At 51.0% G+C, this 23,917-nt stretch overlaps 1 protein-coding gene across 2 annotated transcripts; it reads right to left on the reverse strand.

Moving 5' to 3' along the window:
- Positions 1-3,272: 3,272 nt before the first annotated feature.
- Napa (NSF attachment protein alpha) lies at positions 3,273-22,094 on the reverse strand. 2 transcript variants are annotated; one of them, XM_048431713.3, is made up of 11 exons: positions 21,874-22,082; positions 12,974-13,053; positions 11,235-11,351; positions 7,673-7,719; positions 7,155-7,232; positions 6,935-6,990; positions 6,780-6,864; positions 6,007-6,111; positions 4,943-5,011; positions 4,648-4,698; positions 3,273-3,956 (listed from the first exon to the last, which is right to left on the reverse strand). In XM_048431713.3, exons 1-11 carry the CDS (start codon positions 21,969-21,971, stop codon positions 3,855-3,857), a joined length of 888 nt encoding a protein of 295 aa, XP_048287670.1. In that variant the 5' UTR covers positions 21,972-22,082; the 3' UTR covers positions 3,273-3,854. The 2 variants fall into 2 exon arrangements, with proteins under 2 accessions (XP_048287670.1, XP_048287671.1); XM_048431714.3 differs by lacking the exon at positions 4,943-5,011 and having other exon boundaries at positions 21,874-22,094.
- Positions 22,095-23,917: the final 1,823 nt, after the last annotated feature.

Genomic DNA, 23,917 nt, shown 5'->3' on the forward strand with positions numbered 1-23,917 from the left:
GTGTGTGTGTGTGTGTGTGTGTGAGTGTGTGTGAGTGAGGTGTACGTCTGTGATTCCAGCACTTGGAAAGTGGAGGCAGGTGGATCAGGAGTTCAAGATCATTCTCTGCTACATAGAGTTTGAGGCCCGCTTTGAGTATATAGGTAGTTTCCAGGCCAGCCTGCCTACATGAGACACCCCCATCCTCCTCCTCCCTCCCTCCCTCCCTGTCTCTCTCTCTCTCTCTCTCTCTCTCTCTCTCTCTCTCTCACACACACACACACACACACACACCTAAAAATATACTCACTCTCCAACAAAAAGTACCAGAACAAAAGAACAATAAAACCTAATTATAACCCTTTTGTATAAGTACATTTCATCTGTCAATTTAATTAAAACTCATAATCAAGCTGAGGCTGAAGGACATACCTTGTCTTTTTTCTTTTTAGAGACAGGATCTTGCTTCACAGCCCTGACTGAACCTGTAATTTACAGATCAGGTTGGGCTCAAACTTGTGACAATCTTCTTACCTCTGTCTGCTGAGTGCTGAGAGCATAAACACATCTTTCTAAAGTAGGTACTCTTACTATTTATTCATCTTTACCATTTGTGTACCGTGTCATGTGATCAGAGAACAGCTGTGGGAGTCAGTTCTCTCCATTATGTGAGTCCCAAGCATTAAACTCAGGTAATCAAGCTTGGTGGCAAGTGCCTTTACCTGCTGAGCCACCTAGCTGGCCCTAAGGTACTCTTTTTGTTGTTGTTTTTTTCCTTGAGACAGGGTTTCTCTGTGCAACAGTACTAGTTGTCCTGGAACTAGCTCTTGTAGACTAGGCTGGCCTCGAACTCACAGAGATCCACCTGCCTCTGCCTCTTGAGTGCTGGGATTAAAAGTGTGCGCCACCAACGCTCGGTGAGGTAAGTAAGTTCTTAAGAGCACACAGATAGTAAGCAGCAGCTAGGATTAAACCCAAATAAATTATAACTTCATACTTAAGCAACATCACCTTTAAAACAGTAAAGTGTACCTTTTGTTTTGTTTTCTTGTTAGTTTCAAGACAGGGTTTCTCTGTGTAGCTTTGGAGCCTGTCCTGGAACTAGCTCTTGTAGGTCAGGTTGGCCTCGAACTCAGAGATCCACCTGTCTCTGCCTCTAAGTGCTGGGATTAAAGGCGTGCGCCACTACCACCTGGTGTAAAGTGTACTCTGATCCCAGGTGAAAGATTAACCTATCCATCCCGATGGCAGATGGATCACCTGCTTTATTGAACATTCATAGTGAGTCTGCAGAACCATTCAGACTACACCTGGCCATCACACCCTTTACAGAGGCCCTCACAAATTCCTCACCAGAACTATGCAGAGGCTTTACAGAGGATGAGCCCAAAGCCCAAGGAGAGCAGGGATGCTGTTCGATGATGGAGAAGAGTTGCAAGCCAAATGCTCCCAATTTTGAGGCCTTCAGAGGGCCTGGATTTGCAACTTCATTGTCACAATCAAACCTCAGCACCTGGAATACATGGCCCGATACAAAGCAGGCTCAGTAAACATGTTTTAAAAAACCCCGCCAACTATGGGCCAGGAAGATGGCTCAGATGTTAAAGGTGTTTGCGATGCAAGCCTCACAACAACCCAAGTTGAATGCGTGGAATCCAGATTGAAAAGAAGCCAGTCAAGGGGGTGCATATCTGTAACCCAGGACTCCTTTGGAGTGGTGGAGCTGGAAGCTCATTGCCCAGTTACCTTGGAGTACTCAGCACAGCATAAAGACCCTGACTTGCCCACATCTTTAATTCCAGTATGTAGAACATGGAGGCCAGCTTGGAATACAGCTAAAGTTACATAGTAACTTGTTTTGAGACCCTGTTTCAAAACAATACAAAGCAAAAAGACCCTGCTTCAACAAAGAGGAAAGAGGGTTGACCGACAATGTCCTTTAACCCCCACAAGAGGGCCATGGCACCTGTGTATACATGTATTTAGATACCTCCAACTATGTGGTAGGACCTTGGCCAATGTTGTTAGTACTGAGACCTTATATGGGCAGTCTTCAGAGGTAGTGTGGATATGGAGAAGCTGGAGCATCCCAGCCGCCTCGTTTAGTGAGGAAGAGGCTCCTGGCAGGTGGGCCTAGTACTGTGCACCCAGCAGCTGTTTTCTGAATCACCCAGAGTGAATGGGATGTGAAGGTGGCATGGCCTCAAGTTTTGTGTTTATGTGTATGTAATGAGTGCATCATGTACAGTTCACATACATGGGAAGATGGGATATCAGTTATCTTGATCTATTACTCACAGTCCTTTGAGACAGGGTCTCTTGCTGAACCTGATGCCTATGCTTCTGGCTACTAAGCTCCAGCAATCCTGTCAGTGCCCCAACTTCCTGGGTTACAGGTACGTGCGATCATTCCAGTTTGTTGTTTTTTAGACAGGGTTTTGCTGTGTAGCCCTGGCTGTCCTGGAACTCATTCTATAGACCAGGCTGTCCTTGAACTCACATAGATCCACCTGCCTCTGCCTCCTGAGTGCTGGAACTAAGGGTGTGCACCACCATGCTCAGCCATGCCAGTGCTTTTTAACGTGGATGCGTTAAGTGCTTTTACCCACTGAGCCATCTCTCCAAGCTGTGCAGTTTATTCTCATCAGGCTGTTTCTGACTCAAGTGACAATTTATAATCTATGTTCACTTAATTTCAAACCCTACTGTGTATCTGAGCCACTTATGAAGCTTCTAAAACACCAGAAGGGTGGTGACTTTGATCTAAGCACAGAGCAGCAGGATGTGGCCCTGGCTTGTAGATGGGTCAGTGGTTTGGAAGCAGAGAAGGGCTGAGACTCGGACTTAGGAATGGACAGCCGATTCTCACAAGTCTCCTTAGCAATGCTTATGGTGGACAATGAATGGTCAGTCTCCAGCCTCAGATTTCTCTAGAGCTGAGGACCACTCAGTTATCAACTGACCGAAGTTGATAGTTGAGCAGAGCAGGATGTCTGGAAGGCCAACATTTTCTACTGGTCCTGCTTTGGCCAGGGCAATCCCAAAGGGAAGGACCCAGCCCTGGCAGACCCAAAGTGGGGGTGGAGTGGGTATGAGGCTCCCACCATCTCTCCTGGCAGTGTAGAAGGAGGGGAGTGGGGAGAGCAATCAGGGCCCGCCCACAGCTTACAGACTGCATGTCAGTCTGCTCTTTAACGGAGTCTGAAGGTCAGCTGGAGAAACCACTAACTCCCCACTGGACAGCCAGGGCCCGAGGGGAACGACACCACGGCAAAAGGGACACCAGAAGAGACTCATGCAAAAGTGGCAGGTTTTATTGTCCTTTTTGGGCCAGCTGCAGCTTCAGGTCGATAGACAGACCTGGATGCAGGAAAAAAAGCAGGCGTAGGGCAGGGCCCAGGTAACCCTGTTGAGTTCCAAGGCTGGATCTAACCTGAGAGGCTGCCATTGTAGGGGGGCAGGGGAAGGCTCCAGGGGTAGAGGTCACCACCAGCCAGGAAAAGCAAGTCTCAGGGCTACCTGTGTTCTTATCTCTGTTGGGGGACAGGGTAGGAAAGATAGAAAAAGCCTTAGCACACAGCTGGTAAGAAGATGGGACCGGATGCTTGACCCCAGGTTCCTGCCACACACAGAGAGGTCTGTATTGGAGATTCTGTCCAGGTGGTTTCCAGGGCAGGAGGACACCTTTGGGGGCTTAAATAAATGGCAGGGTGAGGGATGCAACGGGCACAGGGTGATCATCCAGCCAGCAGAGCCTGCCTGGTGCCCTGGAGGATGTGGCCCGCGTTGCACCCACTCGGCCTTCAAACTCCTGGTAGGAGGTATTGGGCCCCACCTCTCTACTGACAGATGGGTGGAAGGCAGTGGCTGGAGGCCTAGCGCAGGTCCTCCTCGTCACCCTGGATGGTCTTCTTGATGCGCAGCAGCATGGTGGTGAGCCACTGGTCCAGCCTTGAGATGGAGTCATATTCCTTCACCTGTAACACAGGGAGGGTGATCCATGACACTCTCTACTCCTTCCTGGCACCCTCCCTGACCCCAGTTCCAAGGTTTCCAAGAGGGTACCCTGTCTTCTTGGTCTGCAAAGCATGGAGCATGAGCGGGCAGTAAAGATTTTGTAGTTTAAAAGTCCCTCCCAGCATCTTGGCTTTGTGGGTGGAACTGAGGCCTGAAGCCATGAAAACACTGGTGGGAAATGGCCAGTCTGACCTCTTCCCTCAGGGACCTAAATGACTGGGGGCACCCAGTGAGAGATGTCACTGACAAGACTGGCTAGAGAGCCAGGATAGGACATAATTGGAAACAAATAGCTTTCCAGAATGTTCAGAGCAGAGTGGGAGTGGGACCCGATCCTCCAAGGCAGCTGGGTGCTGAGGAGCAGAGAAAGAGTTTAGATAGCCTCGCTGCCCCCAGGGGCTCTGAGGAATTATGAAAACCTTGATTTGGGGGGCGGAGATGGACTGTAATCCCAAAGGATCGGGGCAAGTACTGGACTCTCCTCAGCTTTTGTGCCACTATCTATAAAGTGGGGCAAACACAGAGTGTTCCAGGGTGAGTCACAGGGAGGGAAACTACAGCCAGGACCTAGGGTCTAGAGCTCAAGTAGGGCAGGATTTATGAGAACACATTGAAGATCCACCAGTCAGAACCCCTGTGCCAGTCACTCACCGATTCTGTGTAACTGTCCACATTCTGTTCCTCATGGGCTTCCAGCAGCTTCTGCAAACAGAGTCAGGGTCAGCTAGACCCAGCAGATGCTGGGGGGGGGGGGGGCGCAGGCTCCTGACCACACCCACTTCCCTCTGCTGTCACTGTATTAACTTGTCTCATGTAGAAAAGAGAGCAGATGGCAGGAGAAAACCAAACCAAACACAGCCCTTTGAAAATGTGGTTACCCCAGCTGAGACCCAGGCCTCCAGGCACATCTCATCCCCATGTCAGGGCGAGCCAGATCAGCACTCACTTTCATAAGCTTGCATTCCCGGGAATCAGAGAAGGCTGGGAACAGCTCCTCATACTTCTGAACAGCAAGCTGAGCAATGGGAGAGGGTGAGAAAAGCTAAGGGCACTGGAAACATTCATTGGCAGTTCTGATTTGGTGCTCTAGGCCCTGCCAGGGTCACCTGACTCATGACTGATGGTACCATCCCTAACTCAACTCAATCCAGCTCACAAGAGAGGCTGCAGGCTTCCCAGGCAGAGGGTGGGAAAGGAGACAAAAGAGGCCACCCCACACGCCAGGCCTACAGCTGGGCCTTCACACACAGAATCCTTCTGAGTACCTTGGGTGAGTTAACTGACAGTGGGAAAACACACACTGGGATTGCTAAGGGTATGTGTGTGTGGGGGGGTATGGACCTGTCCTGACAAAACCCAACCATAATTCTTCAGTGAGGGCTAGGGATGTGGCTCACATCCCTAGAAGATCACTTGCATAGTAAGCATGAGGCCTCAAGTTCCATCCCCACCACAAAAAGTAAAAACAGCAAACTGTTCCACCTTCCCAAATGCAAAGCTGCCAGCTGTCCTCAGACAAGTGGGGAAGACTGTGGGGCAGCCAGACACCATGTAGCCCCAGTGGTCAGATCAGGAAGCACCAGAGGATTGAAATCCAACAGCCAGTTTCCAGATCCTTCCACCTCCCTATCCCTGACCTCTCTTGCCAGGAAGCAAGAGTAGGCATAGAGCCAAAGTTAAAGACATGCCACCAGGGATCACAGGATCTAGCAGGAACTGTGCCTTGGCCTCAGCAGCTTCCACAATACAACTGGATGGGACAGTCAGGATTTAACAGTAACCCATGAAGGAGAGAGGCCAGCAAGGAGCCAGCCAGCAGCTGGGAACTCACAAAAGCATCCAGTTCTAGGCAGGGACACCAGGGTGAATAACACCAATGCCAAATTATCTTCCATTCTAACCAAGGCACAAGGGCCAAGTAGAGAAACTGTCCTCTAATACCAAGAAGTGATCTGGCCTGGTAACAAACAATGGCAGCCTTCAGGGGTAGCCTGGCTGGTGTGCGCTCACCTTGGCGTTGAGCATATCGATGCAAAAGTGGCAGAGGGCCGCCTTGAAGAAGTAGTCTTTGGCGCTGTACTTGAGGAGGGGACTGTCCATGGCACTGGTCCCTACCTGTAGCCACATATCACCATGAGCTCAGGCAGGCAACTCAAGGGTGAAGGTCACTGTAGCTCTAAAGTCTGCTAGGTGCTAAGTTTGTACCCTAGGGGGAGGTCCGGGGACCTCAGGATGACAGCGATCAGGGACAGCTCAGCAGGGTCACCAAGTGTTGCCAGAATGACCAGAACACAATGAGGGTGTGGGTGGAATAGGGGAAGCCAGGTGTCTGTAGGCCTCGCAGGCAGCCCAAGTTAGTGGGGGAGGAGGCACCATTGTCAGCCATACAGGAAATTGGCACTTGGTGGGCAGAGGGGTGGCAGTTGTGGGAGTATGAGAAGCTGTGCACACCCTTTTCCCAGGGCCAGCTGCCTGCCTGCCTTCAGGCCACACCCTGGTCTTCCCCACAAGCAGTGTCCCAGGGGCATATGACACCTGCTATTTCCCATGGAGCAGAATCCCTGCTCTGCTGGGTCTTCTCCCTCTGCCCCAATTTTTCTGGAGAGGACACCCAGCTCTGGAGGCAGATCCTATGAGCAGTGGCAGGACCCATCTAGGACAAGGTGGTGACATGCACAGGCCGCTGGTGAAGAGCATTTGGTGAAGGTGGCCTGGGAGAGTGAAGACTGAGTGGGGCGGGCAGAGGGGGTGGTGGCAGAAGCTGATAGCCAGGCGAAGCCCACCTGCTCATAGATGTCGATAGCTTTCTGGTACTGCTCCAGCTGTGCAGCATAGCCAGCCACCTTCAGTAGACACTTGTTGGCTGAGCTGTGGGGAGGAGGAGCATGAAGGGACAGTGGCAGGTCCCACAAGGAGGGGTAGGCTAGAGAGGGGCTACCTGTTGGACTCTTCGCCTTTGTAGTAGTCTGCAGACTGCTCATAGTGGGCGATGGCCTGGGGAGACAGGAGAATGGGACAACTGGAGTGGAGGACAGCATGGAGCAGCATCTGCCTTCTGCAAGCACCCCGCAGGGACCCCTCCTCCTACTCTGAGCATCATGGTGGGTGGGAACGGGAACACCAGAGGACCCAGTACACCCAGCCTGATACCAGCTTACCTTCTCCACATCCACCAGTTCCGTCTCATAGATCTCAGCAATGGAGATGTGGTGCTTGGCCGCAATTGTGAATCTTCCCTGGGGGACACAGGAAAGGAATGCCTATGATCAGTCTCTCATGCCATCCCGTCCAGCATCCTTGGGTTTCCACCTCAGTAAAGGATCTGACCACAAGATGGAGGTGCCATGTGAAGGGGTGGACAGTAACGAACTGACAGGAGCAGTGGCCTAGTGTGGGCTACTACCTAGCAGCTGTCTTTCAGGACAATATCCCTAGAACAGGGAGAGGGTGAGCATTCCTCAGGTTCCTAGGGACCCCAGGGAAGGGCTAGGCAAGGGGGAGCACCTGCATGGACAAAGGGTGGTCAAGGGGGCAGAGGCAGCATATGAGGGGTGCTGTGTCTGCTACAGCAGACACCCCATTCTGTAGCCCAGCTCTGCGACAAATCCTGTCTTCTACAGCACAGCACAAACAGGGTGGGACACTGAGTAAGACAGGACCAGCAAGCAACACTTACCATGTCTGTATAGATCTCAATTGCTCTCATCAGACAGTTAATGGCCTCTAGGGAGGAAAGAGAGGATGGAGAGGTCATTACAGCAGGTCCTGGAGCCAGGAGGTAGAATGTTCTCCCCAAGGGAGATGACAGGCACACAGCTGCCTTGGTTTCAAGGCTCTTGGGCTATCTCAGAGCAACTGGAAAGGAGAGGGCGGAAGCCCTAGGCCCCAGGCAATCTGGTCAGACTGGGTGTCTGCATACAGAGACATGATGGGCACATCTTTCCAGGGAGGCCCTCTCCCTTAGGCAGCCACACTTCTTTCTTTCTGTTAGGATCAGGGTATAATGGCATTGCCAGACTCCTGGAGTTTGAATCAGACTAGCACAGCTGTCAAGGGCAAACTGATAACCAGGGCTGAGCTGGGCAGAGGCTACTACGCCCACCACCTGTCCTGGAGGCTCTACCTTGAGTAGGTACCAACCTTGTTACTGGTCTGACTAGCCTCTTTGGCAGAGAAGGCTGGATGCCACAAGCACTGCAACCTCTCTGTGGGGGCTCTGCACCCCCACCAGTGCCCCCAAAAGGCACCAGTCCTACTGGCTGCTCAAATAGCAAGCTGTACCCAACACCAGGATGGTACTAGGCTACCTATGTTGTACCATCTCTTCCATGATTTTAAATTGGGGAAAGATGCTTTTTTTTTTTTTTTTTTTTGGACAAGTTATTTGAAGGAGAGAGGCGTGAGTGGGAGGCATTTTCCAGCAGATGGAAATAAACTCTCAGTATCTTTTAAGTACTTTAATGTACCTCAGGCAGAGAGTTGGGGTGGTCACAGAGTTGACGGTCAAGGGTCTAGGTGAACCATAGGGCATATGCTGGGAAGGCTCCAGGGCTGCCCACTGGGCTGACAGTGGACTGCACTCTCTTGGGATAAGGATGCTAAGGTTGCTTCCTGAGGGCACTTCAGTAGTTAAGCCCCACTGGCATAGACTCTATTAATGAGACAGCCCCCTCCCACAGCAGCAGGGGAGGAACATGGATTCACAGAGCCTAGTCCTCTCATGCTGGCTTCTTGCTCTAGAACAGCTTGGAAAGTGGTAGGCTGCCAACTGACACCCTGAGCTGCTCTCACCACAGGTTTATCTGATTCCACAGGCCTCAGTGAATCCTTGAAGGTAAGTAGTAGGGTCTTTGGTCTGTTCCTGCCCTACTGGGTGCTCAGCCTGTCTAGAGCAGGTGGGGAGTTACAGAGCCCAGATCATCTCTGCATTACCCTGAAGGCCCTGATCACAGGCAGATCTAAGCAAGCACTGTCCACAATAAACTAGGGACAGACTGCAGGCTCCAATGAGGAGGTGGGATGGGTGGAAAGTAGGCTCCCAGGAAACAATAGTCGGTGTGGGGGTAGAGAGGACATGTGGGGCTAGACTACTTCTCTGCCCATGTACATTTACAGCAAGCTCCTGCTATAAAAGGGTGAAACTCCCAGGCCTCAGGCAGGCAGCTGCTGCTAATGGAAAGTCTTAGGTGAGATTCCTAAAGAGCTGATGTACCAGACTACAGGCAGGTGATCAGACAGCTAAGGAAGGTCCCTCCTGGAGAAACTGGGTGTTTAAGCCTCCACTGGCCATCCAGCTGTTTCCCAGGACACCCAGGCATGCAGGGAGACTCTGGAGCACAAGGCTACCCCCCTTCGGGGATGCCTGGAGCTGCGGTGCTCACCTCACAGTAGTCTGTGCTATCACCAGGGAGAGAACAAGAACAGTGATGGGCTGGGCTGCAGCTTAGTGGTGCAGTACAAGGCCCTGGGTTTCCTGGGGTTGGGGAGTGATCTGCTCAGGCTACCGGGACATGACCTCCTGTGCTTGGTCACTCTTCTCTATGAGCCCTGACTGGACCTAGACAGAACCGCAGTCACTTATGCAAATGCACTCCCCTCATCTGTGGAACTGTGACTGGGGAGGGCACCCAGGCAGTAGGGCTGGATGCCACATAGCTGCTATCCTTCCCTGCCCAGCGCATGAGTCCCTAGCCCTAACATCACAAGTGCTCCTCTCACAACTGTGCTTTTCCTACCATGTAAGGCAAGTTTGCCCTCCCCGCCGGCACACCCTTGGCTACAGCATCCCCAATACACTTTCATATTAGCTTTCACTTGCTGAAGCTGGGGCCCATGCATGGGTCCCCAGGGAAAAAGGACATGACCACAAGCTGGGAGGTACAGTTCTGTTCAAAGAGCTCATGATGCTATGGCATCCTGCAGGTTAGCAGCTACTACCACCTAAGAATGAGTGCCCCCAGCCACTTTAGATGGAGCAGCTGCTGAAGGGCACAGATGCCAGGCAGCATCTTTAGGTCAATCTGTTTCCCAGGGGAGCAGAAAGGAAACTGTGGGGAGGGCTCTGTGAAGGAGAGGACTGCCCTGAGTCACTGGGTGTAACTAAGGCCTCCCTTGCCAAGAGGCCATCCATCCCTCTCTGCTTGTCAGGCCTGAGCCCCACAACATCACAGCTAAACAAACAGGAGTGACCAGTCAGTCCAGGGAAAGAGTCAACAGTCATCTCTCTAACTGGGAATGGTCCTGTCACAATGATGGCAGCTATCCACTGATTCTGGGGAGGGCAGGAGATGTTTTCTTTCTCCCCAGAGGTGTGCCTTTAGACAAATACTGAGCATCTCCTCTGGGAAAGAATATTTACTTCTTTCCCATTCTCCTTAGAGAAAAATCCTAGATATTTAAAAAATTTATCTATGAGGTTCAGTAGCATGTAGTCCAGGCTGGCCTCCAATTCAATATGTAGCCAAAAGCTGAGGGTGGCTTTGAGTGTCTGAGCTTTCTGTCTCTATCTCCCAAATGCTGGGATGACAGGCATGGACTGCCATGACTGGCTTAGATGGTCAATTAAAAAAACAAATATCTTTGCTTGCTAAAATTTAAAGTTAGTAATCTATGTGGCTCTAAGGTTTAAAAAAGAACCATACTAAAGACTAGGGACATTCTCAGCACACAAGAGGTTCAGGCTCCATCCCTAGCATCACAAAAATAAGTGAACAAAATTAACGAAAGCAAATTTCCCAGCCCAGGAAATCCAAGTCTGAGGTCCATGGGCTGTACTTTGGCCGAACCAGGCTCCTGTCCCCATAGGCTCTGCTTTAAAGAGCTGGGCTCTGGCAACTCATCCAATGTTTCCTCTCTGGGGTGCAGGGAAGGCAAATCAGGCTGATTTCCGCTCTACCTGGTTCATCTTGGACTGCCCTGCTCCCTCCTGCATGCTAATTCTGACAACTGAACAGCTTTGCCTGGCTCCCTGGCAAGCAGTGGGTCTGAAATGGAACTCCCACTCCCAAATGTTTGAAGCCCAGGAGGGGGTGAGAACTGCACACCAGGGTGGGGGAGGTAGGGATATAGGGCAGGATGCCAATGCCAGCCAAGGACCAGCCAATTCTGAAGTTAGGGCTTGCTTTGCTCCTGGTCTATCATGTGTCAGTCAATGGAAAAATCCAGATCTGTGTAGACACCTAAGAATAAGGGGACAGTGCTCAGCTGCTCTGCCATTTGTGGTTCACAGTGGTTCTTACCTTGAGGGTCAGCTTTTTTGAAAGCATTGCCTGCGTCCACGAAGCAGGTGGCTGCATCATGTTTGCTCTGGAGCTGTAGGTGCAGCTGGGCAGCCTGGCAGAAAGCATTCCCAGCAGCTAGAATAGAACAGATTGTCCCAGCTTTAATGCAGTTGCAGTCACTGCCTCCAGAGGTACATCAGGCTCACAAGAATATAGCCAGAGTCCAGCCCACTCCAGCCCACCGGCAGCCTGAACCCCTTGCGGAGCTTCCTGATGGTGCACCTGGTAGAATGACGACATCAGGAAGCTGCCTCAGGGGGAGCTGAGCCAGGTGCACAGAAACAGGCAGGGTAAACCCAGTGTCAAGCCCATGTCCTTCACCCAGTCTTTGCCAGAACCTCCAGAACCACCATTTCCACAGAGAGGAAGGAAAGGCAGGGAGAACTGAGGGCTGAAATACATGAAACACGACTCCTAGACTCTTGGGCTTAGAGCTCTCCCTTTGAACGAGAAGCCCAGAAACTGAACAGAAGGTGGAGATGGGGCAGGGTGGGAGGGGTGCTCTGGGAAGTTACAGATATGATTAACTCGTGACATTTCCCATTTGCTCCCTACCCTAGCCCATTTCTTTCCTCCACAACTCCCCAAAGCTCTCAGGTGTACCCCTGCTATGAGTCCTTGCCTAGAAATGGAAACAGGATATGGACATCAAGAGCTAGAGTCCATGTGAACAGTGCTCATGCCTGAGGCCCAGGTCATTCTGTGCTTGGTCAACACCCATAGGCCCCACACCGTTTTGTTCACCTATCTCCCCTAGCCTGGCTAAGGAGAGGCAGCAGGGTCTTCCTTGCAGTGGGCAGTACTCCAACACCACCTCAGCTAAAGTGCTACCGAGAATGCTCCTCCAGTCCCAGTTGAGTGGAGCCTCCAAACTGTGGAAGGCCTGGCTTGTCCTCTCTCCTGAGCACAACAGGACACACAAAGCCTGCAAAGGCTTTGCTCTACCATTATCTGATCATTATGGTCACCTTGTGGGCCCCGGGATTGAAACCACAGCCTCACAAACACTGGGCTAACACTCTGCCCAAACACTGTCCTATCCTTAGTTACAGTAGCACTATTCTTCATTGTCACAGTAGTGTTCTGGTTTTGAGACAGGCTTGCTTTTATTGCAGAATGATTCCAAACTCCCTGAGGACCTTGAACCACTGACCCTCCTGCCCTACCTCTGGAGTGCTGGGATACCATGCTAGGTTCCCGAATTATTTTTAAGAACTCCAAATAGTTTGAGCAGGGGACAGATGACCTAAGACTTCTGTTGAACATGGGGAAGGGCAGGAGAGCAACCTGTGATTAAGTAACAGTCCCCGGAGAACTGAACTTTGGTAACTGCACTCAGGATGTGGTAATAAATGAGTCTGTCTTGAACCTCTGTACCCACTGTCATCCCCACCATGTCCAGAAAGCTCCTCCTTGAGCTCCCAAACTGAGCTTGCTTTGGTTCCTTGGACCAACCTTGCAGACAGAGGAAGCCATACTATGAAATGAAGTGATGGGCTGCCCCAACAGATCTCATCTGGAGGCCTAGTGGATGCCCTCCCTGCCTCCTTTCCTCAGAAAGAAACCCCTTCCCCCAACATTTACCCCCCACTTAGGGGGCAAAGCATCCCACTGGTCTCATGTTGTGTACTCCTGATGCTGGAGAGGGGACTTCAAGGCCATAGTCAGGGCCGGGCCTGTGGGCTGAGTGCACGCACCGCTCCAGTTCTTGGCCATCTTGAACATGTTCGCCGCTCTGGCATAGATCTCGCATGCTTCCTCTATTTTGGATGAACCTCTGGGGAGAAGGGAAGGTAAGAAGTAAAGAGATCATCCAGTCTCCTGTTATCTTTAAGAAGTAAAGAGTTATCCAGTCAGAAAGCAAACCCACACTCTGCCCTGCCAACAGCTAAACTGCACCTTGACCCCTGCATAACAGGCAGTCTGCAGGTGGAAGGCTGCTACTACTGTTCCTGGAGGGAGTGTGGGTGCCCATGATAATGGTGGTGGTTCCTGATCTCCCCTCCTCCACAGCCTGACTTCCCTTTTCTACTTCCTGCCTAGATCGTAGGTGATCACATGGACCCAGTGAATTCACAGGAGGCTGCAATGCATTCTGGGGGATCCCCAGGACCCCCGATCCTGAACCTGTGCTTTGCATATGGCCATGGTTCCATGAAAAGACCTCACTACAGAGCATGCTGTCACACTTCAGAACAGGGCAGACAAGGCACATGCCAGCCATACGGAGAAATATTATCACAAGACATAAATATAAAATGCTCCTGTTTACATAAAAAAATTAAGAGAGTGAGAAGAAAAGAAACACACATTTATATAAACACTGTTTCTGGAATAATATACCCAAACCTAGTAATAGCATTGTTTCCTGACATAGAGCCTACAGCATCAGGACTGGTGGGGGGCGACATTCACTGTACATGTTTGCTCTGTTAGTTTGTTTTGTACCATCTGCACATTTTATCTCTTTCAGAAAATTTATGTATTTCATTATTTTATTTTTACATGGCTCTTGTATAGCTCAGGCTGGCCTCAAACTCTTGAATCTTCCCACTGCCTGCCACCTTCTACATGCTGGGATTACAGGTGTGCACTATGTGGCGCTAGGGATGGAACTCAGGGCCTTGTGCATGATAGGCAAGTGCTTCACCAACTCAGTTCTACCTCTAGCCCTATGTTTTAATATCAGAATTTATATTTGACCTGCAGTTCAGCAATGAATCCGAAGACACAACCAGACATTTGGCACAGCATTCTGAAAATGGAAACCCACCAGGGTAGCAGCCTGAGAGACACACAAGTGGAGGGGACATTTTAGTCTGTTTGCTGAGTCTTATACAGTCCAGACTGGTCTCAAATTTATAGCACACTGAGGAAGGTGACCTGGGACTCCTAATCCCACTGTCTCATCTCCCAGTGCTGAAGTTATAGGCTTGCACCATCACACTGGGCTTTGACTTAACAAGCAAGTACTCTACCACTGAGCTACATCTCCTGCCCCAGTAGCTTGTGGTTATTTTAAAATAAAGGGCACCTCTTTGGGCTTTACCCTGGCTTCTCAACCTCAAAGAGGTTCATATGAGCCTCCTCCTTGGCCAGAGGACAGGGGGCTTTCTTATTAGTTCAAACTCCTAAGTCCCTTCCAGATTTTGTCTTCCTGTAGGGTCTGTGACCAGCAACTGTTCAAAACTCTCATCCCCCACACAAGCAGTCAACAAAATTTAACACCCCAGCATCCTCAAATGGATTTCAAACCCTTCCTACACTGGCAGTGTTTAAAAACCAGAAAGGGACATTTCCCCATGAAAAGGCACAAACACCGTCCTCACCACCTGTCCTACACTCCATGTCAATGGACCCAGCATGGATAATGCTTGGGAGTTTGGCATTATCTATCAGTTACATGGCCCTGAAGGTCATTCTGTTCATGTGTGACCTGAGCCAGACCACAGATCATTGTGAGGCAGCACCAACAACCACATGCCTGCACACTTGCTCAGCAGGTGGGTGGGCATGGATTGGGCTTTTTAATTACTACAGTTTGGAGACCAGGTGATTTGGTGACCAGTCAAGTCTGACTGCTGTGCCAAGCCAGCAAATGGCCTGAAGGAAGACTCCTAAATCCAAACAGCATCAAGTGAAGTGCTTCGTCAGTCAGAGTCACCCTCTGCTGCCCTGGCATCATGCCCCTCCCCCACATTACTGGGACCCGGTTTCCCTTTAGGCACTCCCTATTATAATGAGGTCAGAAATGTCCATGTTGCTGTTGGCATAGATTAAATCAGGAGGGCCCCTTGGTCATGGATGGAAAGCACCCCCATGAAAATTGTCTCTGGATACGAGTCTTATCTGCCACTGACAGCCCCAGCCCCAGGAATATTCTATCTCTGACAGGGTCTCATGTACCCCAATACCCAGGCTCGCCTTGACCCTTGCCACATGCTGAGGCTAGCCTTTATGCCTGGGACTGAATTTGGGACTTTGAGTACGTTAGGCAAACTCACTACCAACTGAACTATGTCCCTGCAATGTCTATTTTTACATTTATTTTATGTGTATAAGTGTTTTGCCTGTATGGATGTGCACCACTTTGGTGCCTGATGCCCAAGGAGATCAGCAGAGGGCATCAGGTACACTGGAACTGTAGTTACAGACAGTTGTGAATTACCATGTGGGTGCCAGGAGGTGCCAGAAATCGAACTAGGGTCCTCTGCAAGAGCAACAACTGCTCTTAACTGCATCTCTCCATTCTTTGGAACATTGTCTGAACAAGTCATGCTCACAGACATTAAAAAAAGATCTTTCCATCCCAGCGATCCCTCAGTTCATCCCTTCTTGATGGGTGGAACTAAGCCCCAAGTAGCCCCAGACGCTCCTGGCAGAGTAGACGAGTCTAGTGTTATCAAGAAGCCTGAGGCAGAGTGGCAATGAGAGCAGTCACTGCTGGCTAGGTTTGACTCAGCTCAGCACAAAGTCTGTCAGCTGCTGGCTGCAGCTCTCTGATCCCAGGCTAAGCTGGGCTGACCTGTCTACTGCAGTGAAAGCCAGAGGGATTACTGCCTGCTCTGGCCCCAGGCTGCCTCCTGCTGCCTCCTGTCTTGATAACCTGGTCCTTGCCGTGCCTCTGTGAGGTGTCAACAGAAGATCTCCAGAGTCCCAGCTCCTTTTACAGATGGGAAAAAAGTCCCCAAGGGGCAAAGCCACTTGTGCAGTTTACCCAGCAAATCCTGAAGAAGCCATGTACAATTTCCTTAGCTGTGAAACAAGTATCTGAGGATTTGATGACAGCTGTTCACAGAGCCTGCTCTCCACATTATCAGCATGCTTGCTCACAGACGCTTGGCATGAGGGCTGTACCTGATGGTGTGAGGCCAGGGCTCAGCTCTCAGTGGCCAAGAAGCTATCCCAGAGGAGAGAAGAGCACTGGAGGTGAGATTTATGCCATGTGCAAAGACTGAGTCAGAAACATGCTTGAGGAACTGAGGAAGGGAAGTGGGTCAGCTGGATAGGGCAGGGCATGGTACAACAAGGATGGAGCAGACAGGACATGCATGGAAGAGTGGAGGCCTTGCTCTGACATGAGAGAGAGTGACCAGATGGAAGATGCCCTCAGAGCCAACATCCATGCTGATCCTCTGCTGGCTCACTGAGGCTTCCCATCCCAGCTGGGGGAAGCTGCTTCAGTCACCTTGACCCTGACCCTGAAAGGAGGCCTCCTGCATGATGCACCACAAGCTCACTGCCTCTTGAAGGGCCTGGGTAGCGCTGCATGTGACAGCTGACAGGCCTCCCCCACTGACCTCCTCCGAGCTGCCTCGGTTGCACTCTTCAGCCCACAGCTCCGTGCCTCACTGGGAATAGAGGGAACTGGTTGGGGCTGGCCTGGTGCAGGCTGTCTATAATTACTGCTCAGCTTTGCTCCCCCAAGAGGCGCGGAGGAAGCAGCTTCAGGCCTCCCAGGCGAAGCTGCCATATGGAGTGTTGAATGGTGCCAGGAAAGTGCAGGCGTTGTTGGTAGTGACCAGGGGCTTCTGCAGGACAGGCTAGCCTGCCTACCTCCTGTCTCCATCCTCTGGGTATTTTCTGGCTCCCAGAAGCATACCATTTCACTGCTCCTGCAGTCCCCCAGTTCATGTCTGAGACTCCCTCCTGCCCCTCTGGTAGTCACAGCCATTGGTCGGTCCCCAGTTCTCTCCCAGGACTCAAGGCTCACTGGCCAGATTATCCAACCAGGGTTCTTGGTTTTGACTAAGCTGATGGACATAGGGCCTATCACAATCACCCATGGCTTCCACAGCATGGCTCTCAATTGGTGATGATACTGGGAGACCTGTAGGAGTATGTCTAAGCTTACACTGCTTGTCCCTTGCTTAGCACCCCAGAATCTTCTGCAAAATGCCATGAGCATGCTGGCCTTGAGTGTCTACCAGAGAACAGTATGCACTGCTAGGCTGCTGAAGGAGGACCCTGCTCCCCGATGGAGCTGCTAAGCATCCTCTAGGTAGCGGACACATCATTTAGCCAGCCCTTATGGGGTCACTACATGCAAAAGGACCCAAAGGGAAAGGATCACCAGCTCATCACTCTGTCCTCAAGTTCTCTTGGAACCCTCTCACAAGTGTAAGACAGTGATGGGCAGGATATGTTTCAGGTACTTTGCTGTGTTTGTGACCTCGGATTAGTACCCAAGAGCCTGCCTCTCCTCAGCTGCACAGTGGAAACTGAACCTGACCCGAGAGAAATCTGAGAGACAACACACACCCAGCATCTTGCCTGGGCACAGTGTCCAGCAGGTACTCAGATGGCCACAAAACAGAGGAAACAATCCCCCTCCCAATGGGCACTGTACCCTTGCCTTCCCTGTCATAGGGATAGGGCTCTGCACCTTGCTGGTGAGGGTGTCACTGTCATCAGACTTCACAGAGCTCAGACTCAGGAATGTTTCCCCACTTCAACAGCTCAGCGTGGGCTCTGAGGCCTCCCACTTCCGGTGAGCTGTGCACTCCTCCTCTGTTTCCAGAGTCCCAGGTCTCCCCTTCCTGCACCAATATCCCAGTGCTGACAAGGCAATGGGCGATGTCTCTGGGTCTGTACCCATGGAGTAAACCCATCAGGATCACAAATATTCCAAAAACCTATACCTGCTTTCAACATATCCTAGCTTCCCCCCCCCCCGTCATATATCAGGCAATTCTACCATACTGACATTGCATAAAGAAGTAACCTGCAGGTGACTCAAAGGGTACAGGAGTGGGGCTGTGTGTAGGTTTATGTAAATGCCACACCCTCTCATGGGAGGGATCTGAGCAGGTGCTGGTGTCTGTGGGGCTGGGGAGGGGTGGAGGGTGGTTAAGGGAGGACACACTGGGACAACATTGTACTTAACAGCGAGTCTGCTGTCCCACAAAACTGCCAGCCCAGGGAATAGTCACAGATGTCACTCACACAGCCTGGAAGGTCTCCTTTCTGTGCCCCTGACAGGATCTCACTCATCACGTCCCAGAATGCCAACATTTGCTTTATTTAATAAATCCCTGGCCCTCAGCAACTTCTGCACAGGAGAAACAAACAAACAAAAAAATCTGTGCAACCAGTCAGCAGGGACCCTACTATCAAGTCAGGAGCTCTGGGATTCCCCCAGAAACCTCACCTGCCCTACAGACCGGACAGGAGGTGCCAAGTTTTCAGCTGTGTATCCTGGCAGCTGGTGAACACTGTGGTTCCTTCTTGGAAGGATACTGGGGCTTCTGCAGATGGCAGGGGAGCAGATACAAAGAAGAACCTGTCTTAAGCTCTGCAGAATGCCTGTGGGCCCAGTTGGAGGTCCTCCCTCCCCAAGGAGTCCAGCTTACGTCCAAAGCTGGCCTTGAGACTCTTGGTGCCCTCAGGCAGTTCAAACGGAACCAACTTGTCAACAAGTCAAGTTGAGAAACTGGCTGTTTGTGTATACAGAACATTCTGCCACCTCCTCCAGTTTTCCAGAGCCTCCAGCTCAATTTGCAGCAGTGATACTAAGAATCACACCGGCGAGCATTTCGTACTTACACTCAAAGTCAACAGTACTCATCATACTCCAAATCAACCTGCCTACTCCATAGAAAAACAGTGGGAGAGGGGGTCACTCTGACCTTGTTTCCTAGAGGAAGAAACCCCCTAACAACAATGGCATCCCACAGGAAAGGGTCTCCCTATATAGACCAGATCGGCCTCAAACTTACAGAGATCTGCCAGCCTCTGCTTCCCACCCGGGTTTGTTTTTGAAGGGAAGGCTACAGGGAGAAGGTAGGGATCAAGAAGAGCCCTAAGAACAGAACTGCCTTTCAGGACCTGTTCAGTACCCATGGTGCACAGCAGAGGAGCAGGAAAGAGATAGAGAATGCCCAGACTCTCAGGCAGGAATGCCCATCACCCAGGGAAGGTGCTAAAAAGGCTTTGATGGTAAACTGACTGGTGTTTCAAAACCCCCTAGTGTCTATCACCCCAGAAATCCAGAAAAGTGAATGGGTGAGCAACAAGACTACCACACTCCAGTTGAGGACAGCCTACAGGACACGCGTAGCCTGAGCAGAGACCTCTTAACTAGAGAAGCTGTCACCACTGACACTCCCAAGAGCAGAAGAAGCCTTAGGGAGTGGCTGAGTGAAGGCCACTTGTCAAATGTTTCCTGGCAGCTCCAGCTCCAAGAGGAGGGGCCAGAGCAGTGCACATCTAGTGGTGGAGTGGTTTCTCTCCAGGAGATAGCAGGGTATATCCAACCCTCCCCACCCCCACCCAGTTACAGTGAGCCTTCACTTCCCTACAATGCCTCCTCTACTTTTCCTGGAGGACCAGAAGAAACTCACCTGTTCTTTCAAATGTTTGTAGAAAACTGCTGTGGGGACAGGCAGCAGTCTAAGGGAGGCAGCCTGCCAAACTAGTCTGTCAACGCCCTTCCTACCTGCAGTGTCCACAAGCAGGCGTGAGTGTCTGGGAGTATCTGAGTTTCAGAGGCATAGCACCAGGCTAATGGAGTGGGCTGGAGAACGTCATGGACCAGGTATGACTGTCTGGTACCTCCTCTACTTCCCGTGCTGCTAGGCAAATCAAGTTTAGGCTGCCCTCTTCATCCTTTACCCATCTCCACAGTGATTTTGTGGGCACTAAACGGTTAACTGCCTGACCCAGGCAGGCCTGAACAGCAGAGTGAGCAGACCTTACCCACCAATACTGTAACAGCTTCCCACACCACTGTCCCCCAACCCATCACTGCAGCTCTTCCCTTTTAAAGGGTAAAGAGGAACCCACCAGAACAGGACCCCTGTAAAATCCTGCTCACAGGTCTCATCGATCACCAGCCTCCCCTCCCACTTCTTCCCTTTTAAGATCTCAGCCTGACTTGGAACTCAGCCTGTACTAACTTTTCAGCAGGCAGGCTCTGGGCCTTTTCTCAAGCTTGTTCCTTCTGCTGCTCACCAAAAGAGAGAACTCCTAGATCTCCTACTCAGCCAGTGGATGTAAGCTTCCTTTAGGAAGCCATCTCTGCCCCGTCCCTTCCTGGGCAGGAAAAACTCCTCCCAAACCAGACCTCTGTTCCCACCATCCCTGCTGTCTAGACTGCCCTCCTAGGCTTCAGCTCCCTGCCTCATTCCTTACCAAGAGCCTCCCTCAAGCTTTCCTTTCAACTCTGGAACTATGTGAATGATACAAGCTGGCCTTTACAGTTCTGCTCTGTCAGACTTGTGAGTGTAGGACTTACACTCACAGCTGCTCCTTTGGGTGTAGCTCAACTATACACTTATCTCTCTACGCCAAAGAGACCAGACTTCAGGAAACCTACTGCTGAAAACTGAGCCTGAGGCAACACTCCAACACCACGCCCGAACTTGTGAGGATTGAAGAAATACACACACACACACACACACCCCTTTCAGGGGAAACATTCCTTGTCTAACTGACACAGCCCATCAGAATCTGGATAACTCTGCAGCAGGTACAAACTACAGGCAAGTTCCTTTGCTAAACATTATCTGACCTCAAATAACAAGGGTGGCGTCATATTCTCCCTCCCCTTCATTTCTTTCTGTTCTCCATTCAGCTCCTGACAGTCTCTGCCAGAACCCAGGCCTTTCTTCCAGCCTTTCCCCAGCTTTCTGGCAAGCTCTTCCTTCTTCTCCAGTCCTTACTTTGGAGGCTTCTGATTCTGTGCCCCACTCCATAGCACGGATCTTCCTCACCACCACCTGCCTGGCCCCTTTCCCAATGCCTCTCTGATGTTTCTTCAGGAACTGTGCTTGCTCCTTGTACTGTCCTCTCCCCTTACCCATCCTATACCCCAACACTTGGGGCCCTCTCCCCTTCATAGCCTTTCTCCAGATCCTCTTAAGCTCTCCAGTCTTCCCATCAGCTTTGTACTCTGCTTCCTCCTGGCTAGTGAGAGCGCATTATACATAGTCCACACTAACAACAATAACAAAACCAAAAAAAAAAAAACCTCCTGCAGTTAGTTTTTAACTAATAAGCCCTTTCAGGAAAATATATTTCCACTGAGATAAGAAGCCTCTGAATTACATGTCAAGCTTGGGCTCTGTTGTTCCTAAGTTAAAATGGCTGAAAAGGGCCAACTTTCATGAACTTTGTATGAGCTGGATGTGTTCAGACCCCAAACTTGAGAACCACCCAGTAGGCCTCTACCTTCCTCTGGTTCTCTTGGGTGCCTCATGCTCCCATCACCAGGCATTTCCGTGGCCAAAACAGTGTCAGTGTCCGTTCACGCCCCGCCCAGGGGTGGGAGGGGTGAGGGTCTCCGTGTCTTAGGCCAGGCTTCTTTGCCATCAGTCACTCTTACTCAGAGCCCCACTCATACCTCATACTCCGGCTCATCACGCCCAGGAGTCGCCCCAGCCCGGGTCCCCCGGGGCTAGTATCCTCACCCCGGCAGCCTGGGCAACGCACAGATCCATGGGCACCAGCCTGGGAAAGGAGCGGCCACCTTCAGCGGGTGTCGTCGGCCACAGGACCCCGGGCAGGGTCTGCAAGGCCGTAGAGAGGCTTCCACAGTGCAGAGGGCATGCGAGCCCACTTGTCCCCCTCCTCCGGCCTAGCTTCGCCCGCCGCTTACCCGAAGAGGCCGGAGAAGAAGGACTGCGAGTTCTTCACCTTGCGCTCCGCCTCAGCCAGCAGCGCCATTGCCTCAGCCTGCTTCCCGGAGTTGTCCATGATGCCACGAAGCTTCTCGGCTCAGGCCCGACACAGCCGGGCGATTACTTACAGGCCCCGGACACCGCGCACTCGGAAGAGCTCCGCCCGCTGCGTTGACGTCGCCCGGCCTTGTTGCGCCACGTGACCCGTGCAGGCCAACCAGCGGGCTCGCGCTGCGGAGGGCGCCTCTCTAGCTACGCCCCCTCCTGCCACAGCACTTCACCACTTGACCCGCAACACGAGCACACGCCCGCGGACTGACACCACTAGCTTCCTAAGAGCCCAGACGCGTACTGCCACGTGACGCCACACAAGCCAATCATGATTCCGTACTGCTAAATACACCCCTCCAGCACGACCTTTGACTTCCTCCAACCAATCAGCAGGCGCTAGTGACTCGTTCTGCCACGCCTCTGCGGAATTGGGACGAACTAATCAGCTGACTAGTGACACAACGCTCACGTGATGCCTCAATGTTCACGCTCCGGGTTTGACAGATCCATCAGTTTAGCTCCGCCTCCTGCTTTACCTCATTTCAGTCTCTTGGGAAAGGCTTGGTAGTTTAAAAAAAAAAAAAAAAAGAAAAGAAAAAAAGAAAACTTCTTACGCCCTCTGGTGATCATCGCCGGAATTGGCTTGGGAGTCCAGAAGGTCTCCATTTCTAGCTAAAGGACTGATGAGATGCTCAGCTGGTAAAAACACTATCTAGCAAATTTAACGACCACAGTTCGATTCCTGGGACCAACATGGTGGAAGGTGAGACCTGACTCCTGCCAAGTTGTTCTCTAACCTACACACACAACACACACATACTCACACTCACACTCAGTTAGGGGATCTTTCAGTACCACACATAGAATGGCATGGGCATGTCAGAGGGGCACAGGACGAGCTGGGGAGATGACTCAGTCGCTCAACTGACATACAGGAGCACCTGGGTTTGGATACCTCGACCGGCGTAAAAAGCTGGGTATGTTAGCGTGTATCTATAACAGCAGTGGGTGGGTGGGAGACAGGCATATTCCTGAGTTCCAGGGTCAGTGAAAGACCTTGTCTCAAAAAAAAAAAAAAAAGAAAAGGAAAGAAAAGAAAAGAAAAAGATGAACATTTGAGAAAGATTTCCGATATCAACTACTGGCCTACAGAGAGAGACAGAACACATACACACAAAAAATAAATTTTTAAAAATTAATGAAAAAGTATAGTAAGATGTTGATGGGGGAAACTGGGTATGTTCAAATTTTTGGTACTATGTTAGGTTTCTGTAAGGTTTCTGTAGGTTTCTCAAAGTCTCATCTAGAAGAACAGCCTCCAGGGCCAGACCCACAATGATTCCAGTCCCAACAGCGGTGTGGTGCAGGGATCTGTATCCACACTGCACTTTACTGGTTAGCTAGCAGAGAACATTTGAGGAAAGTGTTGTGTGAGTTGGGTGTTGGAGACAGAAAAAGGCAAAAGACAGCTCCCCCTGTTTCTCATTGAATACTTGTTTGAATGTCCCTACGCTCACCACTGTATTCTGACCACAGAGCTGGTGAGTTTGGATGACCACAATCAGTTTTGGTTCCACTTCCGTTTGCTATAAGGTATCATATTTTTGGAGCAGCAATAGATGACTATATATCCTCACCCATATGGTCAGACTTGCATTTCCACTCATGGAGTTGGGCTACTTAGGGCATAGCAGTGGAATGCACACTTCATAGCCATGCTCAGGTCACTGGGAACACCCAGCAAACAAAGTGTATTTCCTCATTTACCAGCTTACATGCCTTAGGAAAGCATGTTCAAGCAGGAAATCAATTTGTAGATTATTAAGAAGAAAGGGCCAATTCTGGTTCCTGGGCTGCCCTGCACTACCTCCCTCAAACAAGGCATCTCAACAGCTCCAAAATTAATTCCCTCGCTGCCTTTAATCTTTAGCTGAGATGTAGTCCCTTGGTGAGACCTCTGTAGTTCTGGGA

Source organism: Myodes glareolus, chromosome 1 (assembly GCF_982192425.1).
Source record: "Myodes glareolus chromosome 1, mMyoGla1.1, whole genome shotgun sequence".
Lineage (NCBI taxonomy): Eukaryota > Metazoa > Chordata > Mammalia > Rodentia > Cricetidae > Myodes > Myodes glareolus.